Below are 14,960 nucleotides of genomic sequence, written 5' to 3'. Positions count from 1 at the left end.
AATTGGGTGGTTCTGGTTCCTCATTCATGGGGATCTCTGGCAGGGAAAGTCTAAGTGCCGTCTGAGCCTCAGCGCCGAGCGGGCCCCAGGCAACTAACTGGCAAGGTTCCAGACGATCCGAACAAAATAGCCAGACAGCCAGACAGCCAGCACCCCGAGTGGGCCACAGGGGGGAATTAATGGAAGAAAATGGAAAACGATCCAAAGCCCGCCCGCTGTACTAGTCATATCGTCGGGCCATCTGGTTCGCCGTTGAAAGGGTTGGACCGACGTCCATCATCTGCAGGCGAGCAATGATTGAAGGACGGGTATGTCAGGCCCCCCACGCTTATTCCCAAAGAGGCCAGCACCTCGACGCTATAACCATGGCTTCGATGCAGATCCCTTGGGCTTACCGCCAGATGGGTCCCAAGCTCGGCGCCCACGATCCCTGCTGTCGCATGGACGTTCGGGCCACGCTACCATGCTTCCTAGGGGGACGGCTCCCCGGACTGGACAACTGCTGGCAGGAAGGCCCGGAAAGACGATCGCCGTCAGCATGCACCGAGTGCCAAAGAGCGGTGTCGGTAGCACCTGGCTCGGACTGGCCTGAATCGGCCTGCAGATCTTGGGCTGGTCCCCCGGTTAGATCGTGTGTCACTGCCATGTTACATCGGGGAGGATGTGTAGATACACTTTCGCGAAGCAGTGAACCAAAGACATTGTTCCAAAAATACATTGTTGCGAGCCCACCCGGCCGTCTATCCCTCTCTGCGCCCAAGACACATGGCTATTTCTTCTTCGGGTGGCCGTGTGAAGTCAATGGGCCCTGTATACGAGTTACAGCCATCTTCCAAAACAATATCCTCCCTCGGCGGTGATGGCGGAGGGGTCTATGAGGTCATACATGTCACAAAATCTCAGCCTCAGCCATCATGCGACCAAAACCGTCCAACCTTTCACATGAACCACCACCAAAAAACGTTAAATCAATCAAAATCAGCTTAGAAATCGGACCGCCCGAGGCCCCGGGGGTCCCGAGGCGCTCCCGACTACTGCAGTTCAGCCACCAGGGGACGGCGAAAGCCTAAACACTATCTGCTCGAGGTACGTCGGTTGACTCGGACAACAGGGGAGTCCGATCGCTAGGGTTCTGGTCCTTCCCTTTGCGGTCCTCGGCATCTCGGTAGAGGACATAGTGCTGCACAACGAAGATCATATCGAAGAAAATGGTAACGTTGGACAAGAGGAACTTGATCGGGTTTCCGGTGACCCCACTCCAATCGTTCTGGAATCCTGAATCCAGAAGCAACTGAGCAAGGGACAGGACGCCCCCGGACAGGTCAAATAAGATCTGATCGATACTCCAGCCATGTGTGGACTTGCGCTTATAGTTGACCCACGCCTGAGGTACGTACTTGACGATTGTGATGATCAGTTTCACGTAGGAGAGGGAATATATCTGGATTAACACCGTTCTTGTCAGAGAGTTTCCACGCGAGGCAGCCACATGGACATCTTCGGGCTACTTACGACATCGATCCATTCCCAGGAGTATGGGTCGTAGCCTTGATCCGGGCTCTTGGCGAGAACGATGAAGATCACGACAGCGACCGCGACAATAGAGCCCCAAAAGAGTCCTGCCACCGGCTTGCTGACCCTCTGATACCGAGAGACCTTGAAACCCCAGATGAAAGGCCAGAACTGCGTATAGGTAATGAAACTCAGGACGACGGCGTGTAGGGCGAAGGCAAAATCGTTAAAGCGCACGGTCGGGTCCTCGGCGAGTGGGTGACGGGCAGCATACTGATGGCGGATCACGGGAGAGTATAGGAAGGCCGAGGTGTATATGGTATAGCACACGAATCCTAGGACGTTGATCGTAGGGAAGTCGATCGCCAGCCCTGTTGTCGACCGTCGCCGGAAGTTGTTGATCGGCTGGGGGTAGAAAGATGCGGACCAACAGAACGTGCTTCAGTGAAGTGGTCAGTAATTGACGGCCTTCACCCCACGCAAAAGCATCCTCTATGCTATGACCTGGCTTGGGAACATACTATATCCAGCCCAAAAGGCTGCATTGCTTACGCGTTAGTACATCATCGGAAGAGATAAGGCGGAATATCGGGTAAAGGGAGAGACATACCGAGAGAGTGCTCTCACAAAGACCTCTAACTGGGTAGCCATTGTCACCTTTGAATCCTGCTGCTGAGTTCCTGGGTACAACGATGAAGAAAAAAGACCGTGGTAACAAGGAGGGGCTATCTAGATGCCTTGGGACGAAGGGAGATGGATCCCTCGTAAAGGAACGGAGCAGCTGATAAGATAGGCAAAGCACGCGATCGAGGTCACGCGGTCCTGACCGCTTTCCCAACGCTGTTTGGGCTTAACTCTGGAATTTGATTCCTGGAGGCTTATGATTTGCTCCTGATTCGATGGTGGCCTTGGCACATCGAGTGCTGTGTAGATAACAGTGATGGCCATCCCGTCGATTGGAGGGCTCGAGAAACATCACAGGAGAGTCTGTATAGATACACCGTATTCTGTAGCGGTCCTCGCTATCTACCTCATAATGTCGTTGAACTATGAACCTCGCAACGTATGTATATGGTACGAAGGTTATTCTGGGCAATCATTCATTAGAATAATCTGCCAGTTGTGCATTGATGCCAGTGCTGCAACCTGGGTTGAAATGGCTAATCTAGCTGATAGATAGATAGATAGACTAGCTGATAGACTACGCGGTTTGGTGTCTGGAGAGTGTGGACCATGCGGGACGGTGGAAAGCGGCAGAAAGCTGAGTCAGCGATGGTTGTCCGGGATATGCGCTGGTGAGCTAAACCGCATATGGAAAACAGTTGTTGCGGCGCTCGACCCCAGCCTCAGCGGCGTCCAGCCTGCATTGCGATTATTCGGCGGTTATCCGCTTCCCTGTCCCACGGACCATTCCTCTCCTCCATTGTTATTCCTTTTCCACTTCACGGGCTCGAATTGCTCGCTATCCAGACTGGTGCTCGCCTACTGCTCCCTCCTGATCCCTGTACTTCACTGCTTATCCCTCCCCCGCCGTCCATATACCTCCTCCCTCCTCACCGCCAGCCTCGATCCCAGAAGGATAAACAACAATTCAAACGCTGAGAGTGGTCGCGTCTCACGCTCTGCCAATATCTTCCGAAAGAATCCAGAAGACGTCACTGTGATTGAGTCCCATTCGGCCTTCCCCATTAGCGCATGGTGCATTCTTCGGGGTGGGGGATCTCAATAGATCTCCGTCGGTAGTTCGGACATTCCAGTGTTGTGAGATCGTGAGGAATCCGCGTCGGTCGGACGTCACAGGAGCCAAAGGCCTTCAGGAGCCATGACGGCTGACTCAGGGCTTTCGGCTGCGGGGAGCAGTACGTATGCCTCGAATACACTGCACGTTGGTGATGGAACGTGGGACTCGCAGCGCGACACATTCCTCCTCCCGAATTTAATGGGGATAAACTTTGACACCATGCGATACAATGGTTAGTAATGTCATAGACCCATGGAACCAAAGTATGCTTACATGTCTCAGGTATGGGGAACCGTTTCAAAGATATGCCCGAGTACCACACCCTCATCATCGTCCACGGAGTCATTGCAACAATCGTCTTTCTATTCCTTGTGCCTATATCCGTCTTGATCATCCGATACTATTCCCGATGGAATCCTTACTGGGCCTTCAAGCTGCACGTCTGGTGTCAGGTTTTGACATTACTGCTTAGCACCGTCGTGTTCGTATTCGGCTGGTTCGCTGTTGGCCCAAAGAGAAGCCTGACCAACCCGCACCACGGAATTGGTCTTGCGATATACGTCATGGTTGTTTTCCAGGTCCTGTGGGGCTGGCTGGTTCATAAGCTTGAAAGGAACAAGAAGAGATACCATGTCCCCTTGAAGCTTGTTGTATGTCATGAAGCGTGGCCGTAACGGTGCTCCTGTCCTGAGGCTAACCTGGATTTCAGATTCATCGATGGATCGGCCGCGCTCTCGCCATTCTAGGACTCGTTCAGATACCGCTAGGGCTCACTCTATATGGCTCGCCCAAAGTTCTCTTCATCCTGTACTCGATTGCCGCCTTCGCCCTGCTAGTAGCGTTCTTCGTGCTATCATATTTGTACGACACGGAGGGATACCCAATGGAGGGGGGATATGAGAGTCGACTCAGCTATGTCTCGGGGCCTTCAGCTGCTGATGATCATCGTCGCAGCAGCTTCGGCCGAATGGCTACCGCAGGAGCTGCTGGGGCTGGTCTGGCTTCGCTCTTCAGACGTCGTTCGCGAGTCAAGGATCACGATTATGACGAATCCCATACCAGCTATTCAGACGAGAAGCATTCCGACGAAGGCCCACGACGTGGTGGCACGGGAAACCTGCTCTTAAAGCTAGGTGCACTTGGTGGTGGTGCCTGGCTCGCTAAAAAGTTCTTTGATAGGAGACGTGAACGAGACGATGACACAGAGTCCGGTCGATACAGCAGAGCCCATACTCGAAGTGACAGTATGACAGAGGAAAGCCTGAGCAGGCTGGAAGACGAGCGACGAGCGGAGCCAACCCAGCGCACTCCTCTCAACCGTCCGTCGAGTAGGCCTCCTAGTAGACCTCCCAGCAGACCACCAAGCAGACCTCCGAGCAGACCACCGACTCGACCTCTAAGCCGGCCGCAAAGCCCAGGCTCATCGTACCTCTACGACAGCACCTATCTTTCCGAGCGTCCCGAGCGGAAGCCATCTCACGGACTCCGAGACGCCGTACTAGGTGCAGGGGCATTTGCAGCATTCAAGAACTTCTTCTCGCGTCGCAAGTCAAATGCGGAACAACGTCGTGTGGAAGAGATGCGTCGTCGGGAGGAGGAAGACGAAAGGTTAGCCAGAGCAGAGAGCAAGCGGCGGTATCCTGGCGAGGCCTATTACCCAAGACACGGAAGACCCCATTCATTCACTGCTACCGACCTTTCAACGGAATTGACACGCCCACCACGTGGTCCGCCGCACGGCGATTCCATTGTCTCGGCAATCCCAGCGGCATCCGGAGCAATCGGCGGTGCGCGCTCAGACATACCACCACCACCTGGGCCACCCGTTCCACCAACACCAGCTTCAGAGTATCCAGGACCAGCCCCTTCTGCACATGGTCCCACCGATCTCGCCTCGGGTGTAGCAGCCGGGGCAGCCGGAGCAGCCCTAGCCGAATCGTCCACGCGTCATCGCCGTCGCAGCAGTAGTCGACACCGCAGCAGCAGCCGCCACCGTGATCCCATCGCCTCACCCCCTGTATCCGTCAAAGTGAAAATGCACAATGATGGCCGCCACGTCACTCTTCGGAGATTAACCGACGAAGAAGCCGCCGCCAGTCGCGAAGCGAGACGACGAGAACGAAGGAACTCCCGTCGTCGAGCCGGCAGCGCAAGTTCACTATCTGGCAACGAAGGGGGCTCGTACGACCGATGGCGCCGAGTCGAGGAACTCGAACGCCAGCAACAAGAACAGATGCAACGAGAGCAGGCTGCCGCGGCGGCTGCTTCTGCCGCTCCCTCGTCAAGCATGCCTCCTGCAGCATATTACGCACCACCCCCTCCCCAAAATGGAAGCCACATACCTATGCCGCCTCCGCCTCCACCCCCTGTGCCATCCAGCCATCCCTATGGAACAGGGAGTATTGCATCCCCTGGCACGTTCACCGGAACTGAAGCCAGCGGGGACTATGCAAGCAACCGTCGACGAAGACGGGCAGAGAGAGCTCGTGCACGTCAAGACAGGCAACAGCATGGTGTGGAATTCACTTGATGAAACGACATGTTCTGCTACTGAAGCCATGACCGCCCTTCTTCCTCTGTATAGCCATTTTGATGATTTCATGCCGTATAATGTTTTGCTGTTTACGCTCTCCGTTTGACCCTGTTTCCTTTGAATTTACCCCTTCATGTCAATCTTGGAATATGTTATGTTGTGATGTATACATGCAAACCACTCGTCATTTCGACTGTTGGTTCCTCCGGAAACGATTCGTGGACATAAAAGGGATTTTGCCTGAATGTCCGGTAATGACTCTATGAAAGCAATCACGCAACAATACGGTTGCAATGAGCAAGGAAATGGATATAAATTGGACTGATTTATATGACCCTCGGTCCGGAATAAGGTATCGATATGGACTGGGCGGCAATATGCTTTCAAGCAGCTGGCGTTCGGATTTTCCTTGGCCCTTGTTACCAGACCCTTTTTTTTGTGTTTCCTTTCTCCAATTTTTTTGTGTGATATTTGTTGTCTCTTTCAAATCATCATTTGCCTCATTCTGGGTGTGAATAAAATGGATTTTTGTAAGTAAGTGTGCATAACGATCGTCCATAGCATAATGTCGCATCCTTCTTAGCCTTCATCTCATTTCTGTCAAGGGAGATAGCACGCAGGCCATGCTCGAATACTAGCTTCGTATTCTTCAGAACGTCTGCTTTAAGCGGCAACAGGCTTCCCTGGGCGAATAGTTATGTTGATGTACAGCTTCTCCAAAACATATAAAACGAGTGCTCCAGCCAATCTTAGGAGAAGTTGCACAACGACAGCCATGGCCTCTGAAAACATGAGGCTCCGTAGAATAGCACCGAGGCGCGCGAGAACCTGCAAAAATAGAATCGGAACCGTGATATCAACCTGGAAGAGACGTACGGTATCGCTGCTAGGAGAAGAAACAGATAAGTTCATATCCTGCTTATCATGGTTTGCCGTTGGCTTTGTCATGATCGACCAGTTCAAATTTACATGAAACGAATATCCTTCGGATCCGGAATGCAAAGGCTGTTTGACTGATCGTTTTCCAACCAAGGACAGACTGACAACGCTTCGTTCTTCTAGCCTGAACCAGTGCGAAATCCAGCCTAGGGCCTTCTCAAAACAATCGCTTATGAGCTGCCATGTTGAGTCCCGTATCCGTTGGCGACTCAAAAAGACATCACTGAAATCCTGAAGATGTACATTGACAGTCTTTTGTGAACCAACCCTCGGGTCCTTGCGCAATGGCAGGTTGTCGATCGACGGGAGGGGGGTTGGAAACGGCCTACTTGGGTCATCCTTGAGAAAGTATGTCTTGGGGCCTCGTGGTGGAAGTCGGGGAGCGTGACGACAGGGGCCGGGCTTCGGGTTTGTCCAGGGCCTTCGCTGTTGCTTTCTGGCATCATAATCCATGCCTTGCAGCAAAATTGATCGGTTGGCCAATCGAATGCGAGACCTAGAGCAGCCCTGGGGGGTGGAGAACGGACCCGGGGAGTCAGGTAGTAGTCGTTTATGATGCAAATGACCCTCTCTTGGACCAAATATCGAAGATAATGAGGCGTTCTCAAGTGCCCTAGAATCAGCGACGTCAAGGTCCGATAGGAATCGTGGTTTGGGCGGCCTAGGTGGCTTCCACGCTGTTTTGGCCTCAGGAGAACCAAAACAATTGCTCTCATATAAGGACCTCTCGTTCAAGGCATCGGTATGATCTTCCGGTCTTTCCAGGGACGCAGCATCTCGATTGATTTTACCCCATGCAATTGTGTTCTCATGTCCGCTTTTCAAAAGAGACGTATCAAGAGATATATCGGACGAAGCATGGTACTTCACCGCGCCCTTATCAGAACGGGCGTCCTTCAACACTTTTGAATCCGGAGGCGGGGGGATAGAGGTATCTTTGTCCACTTCCATAGGGAATATCTGGTAGAAGTCCGTGTCACGAGACTCGTTGCGTTTCATGAATGCGCAACCAGGACGCTCCTCCAACCTGCCGGGCTGAACTGTCTGAGATTTCTGGGGACTGTCCGAAGCTTGGCCATTGGAATACCCTGATCCGCCGGACCTGGACACCGGCATGACTGCAGTTGAGTTGGTGAATGGGTGTCCAGTTATTCAACCACAAGTGTGCCTGTTCTTAGTATCAGCTTCTATAGGAAATGAAAATGATGAATATGGCGATAGGCCTAAGTGTGGTGCTGCACAAGCCAACTGGGGGTAAGGGAAGAATGAAGAGGGAGAAGAGGAGAGAAAAGGTGCCTTCTGCCCCTGGAGCTGTTTAGGAAAGAGCGAGTCGGGCCTGCAATAAAGGAAAGCGTCGACACCATCCAACCGGTCAGGAAACGCCAAAGTAAGCTATTAATAGACGTCTCCTCAGGACCATGCATGGGTTTCAAGAGAATTGCTATAATTCTACAGGTTCAAAGTTGAAGTCGCGTGGATATGTACATCAAGTATCTATTTGAGGACGGCCTGCAGGCTCTCCAGAACCTATTGTAGGGTCAGTCAAAGAACTTTAAGGTTTGTTTCGCGGGTTTTGCCTACCTCCAGCTCAATCTTAGCCTCAGCAATGTCCTGCTCGCTGCCACTGCCGCTAGCAATCTTCTGGACCTCGGTGATCTGGGAGCGAACGGCCTAATCGAATGACGTTAGTTAGTGATGTACAATGGCAGACAGTGGCCCTCCGAAACCTACATCGATGCTGAAGTCCTCAAGAGGGAAACCCTCGACGGCGTTGATGCTCAGCTGGGAGTCGGGCTGAACGACGGCGAAACCACCAGAGACTGTAATTCAGAAGTAGTCATGTCAGCCTTATCCTAAACCTTGAAGTGTAGCCACTGATATAACGATTCTCGGTTCGCGACACGATCAACACGATGGTTCGGACATACGGAAGAACTTCTTGCTGGCACCACCCTCCTCAACGATCTCAACGAGACCGGGCTTGAGCTGCTCAATGGAGGGGACGTGGTTGGCGAGGACACCCATCTCTCCGGATTCGGCGGGGATGTTGACCTGGACACTGCATGGGAAAGGTTCGTAAGTACGGGGCGGTCTAGGGTGGAAGATGGCTGTTCAATTGTTCGACCTAGCGGGGACGCGAGGCTACATACACGCCGGCAGACTTGAAGATGGACTGTTGGAAGGAGATACTGTCAGTATGGGACCTTCAAGCTAGAGCCCAGAGGCGCTCAACGAATTCGGAATCGTACCTGGTGAGGAAGGGTCAGGGAAAGCTTGATCTTGTCCGACACAGCCTCGGCGTAACCTCTGCGCTGGAGAGGAACGCGGAAGGCGGAGGGACGAGCCCTAAGAGCAGAGCGAGCAAAGCGGAGAGAGCTCATCTTGCAATGGACGACGGGGAGTGGTGGTGATAGTATCCCTCTTGAACCTGGGTTGGGAGTTGCAAAGGTCGAAGTCGGATGCCGGTTGTTCCCTAGCGGCTCGGCCGGTCACGTGGGCGCAGCGGGCCAACACTCGGTTGCTCATGGAGTGAGTCCTCACTACTCTACTGACTGCTTTACTCCGTCCCGTGCCTGCTCCGTAGTTGTCCGTTGTCCGTGGTCCGGTTCATACTTCCTTGTCTGAGACGGCTGCTTCTGTATACCCTCTCTCCGTTATGGATAGGATAGCACCCAGCGTAATTGTTGCCATCACTATACATTCCCTACTAAATTATACCAGATGAGAACACCCAACTAGCCATAAGCGCACAGTTCTAGAGATATAAGAGAAACCAATTACTCATGACCAACCGAGTCCAACAGTATCAACCACTGGGACCCATGTTGATGTCACGTGATATGTAGCTGTCAACATTTCTGTCGTCATACCTGTCGCATACTCATATCTCCATCAAATAACCATCGACAATTAAGATTAGTCTCGTTTTTGCTATACAAAAGCTAATTCCGAGGACTGGGGACACTCCCTGCACCATACACCTCAAAGACCTCCCCAGCAACACCTGGTTACTCCGACTCCCATGTTAGTCATCAATCACGGGACTACAATCTGCCTCAGGTATCAATCCATTCCCCCATACAATGAATCACCAGCACAACCACCACAGTCCCCCAAATAATCAATCGGAATAGAGCCCATAAACCATTCCTAGCCACTTAAAAATACCCAACAATCTCCCCGTAAAATCAAAGCCCAACAAAACCCAATCAAACCCCCCGGCAGTACATCCCCCAGTAAGTAGGTAGTAGATAGACAAGAGCCCGCGCTAGCCGTGCTCGGTAAGCGAAATCCCACAGAAAACCAGCCCTAGCCGAACCTGCCTTGGGGACTCTGGCCTTCCGCTCCGTTCAGGATATCCTCACCCGCCAACTCCTCGTCAACCGTTTGTTAGTTGCGACAAATCCGACAAGATGGCGAGTATGTACACCCCCTATGCTCCCTATTTTTGGGGATGGAATTTTGGGCATGGCCAATATGTGATGCAAAAATGGAATAACTGACATGAGTTTCTAACAACAGAGTCCAAGAACGCGTCCCAGCACCACAACAGCCAGAAGGCTCACCGTAACGGGTGCGTATAAAATCAATACCTTTTCCTCCTTTCTTTTTTCCGTGGGGGGTATTCCTACGAGACGAAAAACGCCAGAAGGGTCCGAATACTGCGATGTTGGATATGCGACGGTATCTTTGATTTTCAACGGATGAAAGAGGGAACATACAAATGACGAACTATCTATCATACTCGAGTTGACGGGATATCGAACCATATCCAACACTGCTTTATTCGCCCTCACGCCTCGACGAACAACAAATACACACACCCGCACCAGGAAGAAAGTCAAAAGGAAAGAAAGGAAAACTGACCATCGCCTTTTCATAATCAATAGTATCAAGAAGCCCAAGTCTCACCGTTACCCCTCCCTCAAGGGTGTTGACCCCAAGTTCCGCCGCAACCACAGATACGCTCTTCACGGAACCATGAAGGCTCTGGTACGTCTACCTCCACCTACACCACCCATCCAACGTACAACCCCGCGAAATCCGAACCACCCACTAACAACCCCACAGAAGGAGCGCAAGGAGGGCAAGCGCGAGGTCGCATAAATCCACTTCTTCCAACTAATATAGAAACGTTTTAAAAAGAAATGAAAGCGATTTGAGTTGGTTGATTGTTTCTTCCCTCTCCTACCTGCGACGACAATTCACCACAAGGGTTATGGATGGACGATGGATGAATGGAATATCCGTTGGGTCGAGAACGGTTGTCACATAAAGCAAATGGATTCGGTTCTGCTGCTTCTTCGACTTTCCTTGGAACTTTGGCCTCGACACTGGGTTCTGGTTTTGTTGTTGTTGGCTTTTTATTCCATGGCTGGTGGTCGATTTGCTTCGGTGGTGGAAATACCGTAGTATGGTGATGATGACGATGATGACAGGCATATGTGTGTACAGCTTCGCGCTTATTCCCCATGCGCGCTTGCTGAAGGATTTTTATTACGTGCCGAGAGGAGATCCCATGCCCTCCAATTACCAAACACCTTCTGTCTTGCTTTTCCATGGCGAGAGGGTGCATGGACGGAGGGCTACAAATATATTAGTTACTCGTAGGCTGTGTAGGTTGATACCATCAATTGATTATACTTTTTTGCATTCTTTGTCCTTCATTTTATATCCGTCTTGACTCCATTGCTTTGACTGTTCTCCATAAAACAACTTAGCCTATACAACCACGACCTTCCTCAAGTCACTATACTATATACTGTGCTATACCCTCCAAACAACCAACCTCTTATCAAACCCCCCACTAACCAACCACTCCTCTCTCCCCTCTTCTCCCTCCACCCAGCCAGCCCAAATCGTCCGAATCTTACACCCAACCTCATGCCCATCCTTCAACAACGTCACAATCTTCCCCGTCTTAGTCTCCACCCCACGAATCACCCCATCATCCCCATTAACCCACACCCCCGACCCATCCGGCCGCCACACCACCTGCGGCGTGGAGTACGCCGTCTGCGGCGCGAACGTATTCGCCTGAATCATGATAGCTGCGTCCTCGCGATTCTGCAGCGACAGGGCAGCCAAAGCCTGCGCGGCTTGCGTTTCCGGCTCCGGCTTCTCCTCCAGACTCTCCGCTGCGGGGAAAAGTAACCGCACAATCATGACTTTCAAATGCGGGAGAGTTGATGTCGCGATGGCGATGAGACCCGGGTCGTGTGGACTGAGGGCCAAACATGATGGGGAGAAAGCGACCCAGGCGTTGGAGTGGGGTGCTAGGTTTTGTTTGCCGAGCAGGGGACATTCGTAGGGAGTAGGCTGGGGGCGTTCCGGCTCGACTTGGTAGTAGTAAAGGTATGTTGAGTCGCGGCGCGAGATGAGTAGAATCAGTTGATCTGTGTCGATGTGACGAATGAAGAGGATGGATTCTGGGTTTGAGGCTAGTGGGATGGATGCGACTGGTTCGCCGATTTGAGACTCATCGGTGTGCATTCGGTAAAGGAAGACCTTTGAATCCCAGCCGGCGGTTGCGATCCAAATAGAGGTGTCATCCTCGTGGACGATGACTTTGACGGCATATTTGGCATGGTCTTTGCGACGGTCTAGGATTTGCGCGCCGCGTTGGAGAAGCAGTTGTCCGGACATGTTGGTCATGAGGACGTCTTTCCCATCCTGGATCGGGGCGTACGATAGAATCGGAGCCTCTGATGTGCCGGTGAACGATTGGACGAGGTCATTGCCAGGAGACGTTTTGAAGAGGTGAAGATGCTTGTCTGCGCCTGTAGCGACCAGGTATGGCGATAAGGATTCATCAGCCGGTTGCCATTGCTCTACAGAACATGCCAGCAAGTTTGTGGCGGTTGGCGTTTGAATGATGTTGGGCTTGAGTGGTGCTGGGATATTGTCAGCTGGTTGTTTGCATGTAGGGGGATCTAAGGTATAGACCTGGAACACTCCAGACATCTTTGTCCTCGTCGTTCTCGCCGTAGCGTTCAAAGTTCACGCTCTGGTCGAAAGCTTTCTTCTCCTCGAGCACGCTTTCGATCGTCCAGCTGGGCGCATTGTCCTTGCCGCGAAGTTGCCCCGCGTCGGCCGGGAGTCCCGCTTCTTGGAGAAATGCGTTGAGGGTCTGCGTGTAATTGTGCGTCCGTAGAAAACGGGCCACGAGAGTGCTTGCTAGTGATGCGCTTTGCGATTCGGTGGGCATCTTGGAGTGTGGAGTGGGGTGCAATCAGTGGAGTGATAAGGAAAAACATATATACTATCGGGATGGTGGCGGTAGAAGCGGTCAGATATAGTTCCTGCGCCAACAACTACAGTGGCTACGTGAAACTGGCCTGGACTCTTTCAAATGTATAATAAGAGGTAGGAGTGTTTCATTAAACTAGGCTGAAGTACAGCAATAAAAAGTATATAGCAAGATTGGTATCACCGATGTGAATGGTGCTGTTGAACAGCCGGTTATCAGACTTTTGCACCACCACCTAAGCAGAAGCATGAAAACAACCAAAGAAATGAGCAATGCCAATGATGCATCGGATCGACCGAGCATGGGCCCTCAGCTAAACATGTCCTCCGCTCTGCGCCGTGGTCCCCCGCGTCCCTCAATCTTGTCAGAGAACAGTTCCTTGCCAGCATTGGAGCCAGCATTGGAACCGTACTTGGAGGGGAAAAGCTCGCGAACCGATGCTCCCCGTCCCTTGATGGAAAAGCCGTTCGCCGCACCCCGAATCGACATGCCCTGATCCTGTCCTGCTGCCCTGCGAATGTTGAGCCCGCTTCTCTCGGTCGTCCCAGGGAAGAGCTCAATGTCTCGCTTTCGACGCGCAGGTGGCTGTTCCTGAGCTCCATCAACGAAAGGGACGGAAATCCGTCGTGAGAGAAGATCTGCTGTCTCATCCGCGACGTCGATCGCATCCGACCGGCGATGATTACTAACTTTCTGGGGGAAGAGCTCTTTGGCCGTTCGGTTGGGGAATAGCTCCCGCGTATTCGAATCGGTGGACTTGGGCCCGGACGATGGGAAGAGCTCCTTGCCTTTATTGCGGCGGTCGAGCTGGGGCGACCGCTCCCGGAACCGTCGGCGAGAGTCCTGTCGATCGTGCTCAACAAATCCTTCTTCCATCAGCGTGTCTCGACCGGGTGACGCGCTCCGATTGCGAAGGCGGCCCGACAGGCGTCCTTCTTCTGGGAATAGCTCATTTCCCCCTCTCCTTCCCCGTCTATCGCGACTGCAGCCTGGTTCCAAGCGCTCGGGACTGGCAGGCTTTGCGTCGTCGTACATATTAGCACTGAAGCTCTCGTCTGCATCGCGATCCCTCCGTCGGCGCAGCTCCCGACCGTCAAACCGCCGGCGCCGGTAATCCCCATCGCTGCTATCTCCACCTACTGAACGTCGTCTATCGGAAAGCTCTCGTCGTAGGCGTTCCCGGGGGTCATGTTCCGGGTGCATGAGGTAAAACCGACTGGCTTCGTGCGCGCGAGGCTTTTTGCGGTCCGTCTTGATCGCTGATCTGACCTGGAGCACAGAATCGGGGTGGGACGATAGAAGCTTCGCGGATCGTAACCGTAGAGCGGGCAACGTCGATGCATCTTCCTCCTCATTCACCTGCGTAAATGCCGTCAAAGCCTGGAGGCCAATCTCCGCCGTAGAGTATATGAGATTTGCCGATGTGTCATCAATCCACTCGACACGGCTTGGTTCCTCTAGACTGAAGTGCTCGAGGGCGAATTGCTTGATATTATCGGTTGTCAGCTCGTCGACACCGCGAACGTGTACTTTTTCGTACTGTGCTTCTGCAGCAATGGGATCCGTCGCTTCATCGTAGGCAGCACTGGTCACCAGCGCCTGTTCCTGAAGCCCGACCGGGATGTTAGCCAGATTGGGTCGTCAACTGAGCTGACCGACCAATTGACACTTACAGTCTCAAAGGGTTCGGTTTCGTGAAGGGGGCCCAGGTCAATGTCCATGTCAATATCCATGGAGGTGTCCATTGTGTTCGTAATGGCACCGTTGGCGGCGCTAAGTTGTAGAGAAAGTTGGTGCAGGCTGGCTACCTCCGTCGAGGAGGAGCTGGTAGAGGAAGTAAAATAGAATATCGCAGTAGGTATAGATGTCAATTTACGCCAGGGACCATTCAATGAAGGTTGGGGGGAGTAAAACCAAAAGACGAGGGGCGGCAAGGTGGCTGAGGTGATCGCAAAGTGAAGCCGAAAGGAAGTTGGCTGCACACC

The 14,960-nt window shown here is 52.6% G+C and overlaps 8 protein-coding genes across 8 annotated transcripts; 2 read left to right on the top strand and 6 right to left on the bottom strand.

Moving 5' to 3' along the window:
• Positions 1-1,066: 1,066 nt before the first annotated feature.
• Positions 1,067-2,163, bottom strand: BO94DRAFT_455402 (putative L-cystine transporter; the record flags this gene model as incomplete). The annotated part of the gene is made up of 4 exons (XM_025607653.1): positions 1,067-1,441; positions 1,513-1,951; positions 2,034-2,051; positions 2,123-2,163. The coding sequence occupies 4 exons, from the start codon at positions 2,161-2,163 to the stop codon at positions 1,067-1,069; spliced, it is 873 nt and encodes a 290-aa protein (XP_025472461.1).
• A 1,061-nt stretch (positions 2,164-3,224) lies between these two features.
• On the top strand, positions 3,225-5,931 carry BO94DRAFT_134120 (uncharacterized protein). The gene is made up of 3 exons (XM_025605675.1): positions 3,225-3,485; positions 3,536-3,903; positions 3,963-5,931. The coding sequence occupies exons 1-3, from the start codon at positions 3,335-3,337 to the stop codon at positions 5,781-5,783; spliced, it is 2,340 nt and encodes a 779-aa protein (XP_025472460.1). The 5' UTR covers positions 3,225-3,334; the 3' UTR covers positions 5,784-5,931.
• A 185-nt stretch (positions 5,932-6,116) lies between these two features.
• Positions 6,117-7,991, bottom strand: BO94DRAFT_133822 (uncharacterized protein). Its single transcript, XM_025605671.1, has one exon. The coding sequence runs from the start codon at positions 7,839-7,841 to the stop codon at positions 6,450-6,452; it is 1,392 nt and encodes a 463-aa protein (XP_025472459.1). The 5' UTR covers positions 7,842-7,991; the 3' UTR covers positions 6,117-6,449.
• Positions 7,992-8,044: 53 nt separating this feature from the next.
• BO94DRAFT_482447 (F1F0 ATP synthase subunit delta) lies at positions 8,045-9,106 on the bottom strand (the record flags this gene model as incomplete). The annotated part of the gene is made up of 6 exons (XM_025608892.1): positions 8,045-8,252; positions 8,307-8,396; positions 8,457-8,545; positions 8,654-8,784; positions 8,876-8,898; positions 8,975-9,106. The coding sequence occupies 6 exons, from the start codon at positions 9,104-9,106 to the stop codon at positions 8,220-8,222; spliced, it is 498 nt and encodes a 165-aa protein (XP_025472458.1). The 3' UTR covers positions 8,045-8,219.
• A 1,032-nt stretch (positions 9,107-10,138) lies between these two features.
• On the top strand, positions 10,139-10,832 carry BO94DRAFT_580863 (60S ribosomal protein eL29; the record flags this gene model as incomplete). The annotated part of the gene is made up of 4 exons (XM_025615353.1): positions 10,139-10,145; positions 10,248-10,299; positions 10,616-10,718; positions 10,797-10,832. The coding sequence occupies 4 exons, from the start codon at positions 10,139-10,141 to the stop codon at positions 10,830-10,832; spliced, it is 198 nt and encodes a 65-aa protein (XP_025472457.1).
• On the bottom strand, positions 10,735-11,396 carry BO94DRAFT_133787 (uncharacterized protein). The gene has a single exon (XM_025605670.1). The coding sequence runs from the start codon at positions 11,299-11,301 to the stop codon at positions 10,864-10,866; it is 438 nt and encodes a 145-aa protein (XP_025472456.1). The 5' UTR covers positions 11,302-11,396; the 3' UTR covers positions 10,735-10,863.
• Positions 11,388-12,952, bottom strand: BO94DRAFT_506878 (uncharacterized protein). The gene is made up of 2 exons (XM_025609590.1): positions 12,672-12,952; positions 11,388-12,619 (listed from the first exon to the last, which is right to left on the bottom strand). Exons 1-2 carry the CDS (start codon positions 12,931-12,933, stop codon positions 11,493-11,495), a joined length of 1,389 nt encoding a protein of 462 aa, XP_025472455.1. The 5' UTR covers positions 12,934-12,952; the 3' UTR covers positions 11,388-11,492.
• A 332-nt stretch (positions 12,953-13,284) lies between these two features.
• BO94DRAFT_455143 (NCBP3 domain-containing protein) lies at positions 13,285-14,708 on the bottom strand (the record flags this gene model as incomplete). The annotated part of the gene is made up of 2 exons (XM_025607637.1): positions 13,285-14,580; positions 14,649-14,708. The coding sequence occupies 2 exons, from the start codon at positions 14,706-14,708 to the stop codon at positions 13,285-13,287; spliced, it is 1,356 nt and encodes a 451-aa protein (XP_025472454.1).
• Positions 14,709-14,960: the final 252 nt, after the last annotated feature.

Source organism: Aspergillus sclerotioniger (genome assembly GCF_003184525.1).
Source record: "Aspergillus sclerotioniger CBS 115572 chromosome Unknown BO94scaffold_2, whole genome shotgun sequence".
In the NCBI taxonomy this organism is placed as follows: Eukaryota; Fungi; Ascomycota; class Eurotiomycetes; order Eurotiales; family Aspergillaceae; genus Aspergillus; species Aspergillus sclerotioniger.
Note: the sequence above shows the minus strand (reverse complement) of the source record. Positions and strands in the feature narration are given on the sequence as shown.

Coding starts and splice junctions, on each gene's coding strand:
- BO94DRAFT_506878 (XM_025609590.1), bottom strand. CDS start 12,933: ATGCCCACCGAATCGCAAAGCGCATCACTAGCAAGCACTCTCGTGGCC. Junction 12,620..12,671: donor AGATGTCTGGAGTGTTCCAG/GTCTATACCTTA, acceptor ACAATATCCCAG/CACCACTCAAGCCCAACATC.
- BO94DRAFT_134120 (XM_025605675.1), top strand. CDS start 3,335: ATGACGGCTGACTCAGGGCTTTCGGCTGCGGGGAGCAGTACGTATGCC. Junction 3,486..3,535: donor TGACACCATGCGATACAATG/GTTAGTAATGTC, acceptor TACATGTCTCAG/GTATGGGGAACCGTTTCAAA. Junction 3,904..3,962: donor ATGTCCCCTTGAAGCTTGTT/GTATGTCATGAA, acceptor CCTGGATTTCAG/ATTCATCGATGGATCGGCCG.
- BO94DRAFT_133787 (XM_025605670.1), bottom strand. CDS start 11,301: ATGCACCCTCTCGCCATGGAAAAGCAAGACAGAAGGTGTTTGGTAATT.
- BO94DRAFT_133822 (XM_025605671.1), bottom strand. CDS start 7,841: ATGCCGGTGTCCAGGTCCGGCGGATCAGGGTATTCCAATGGCCAAGCT.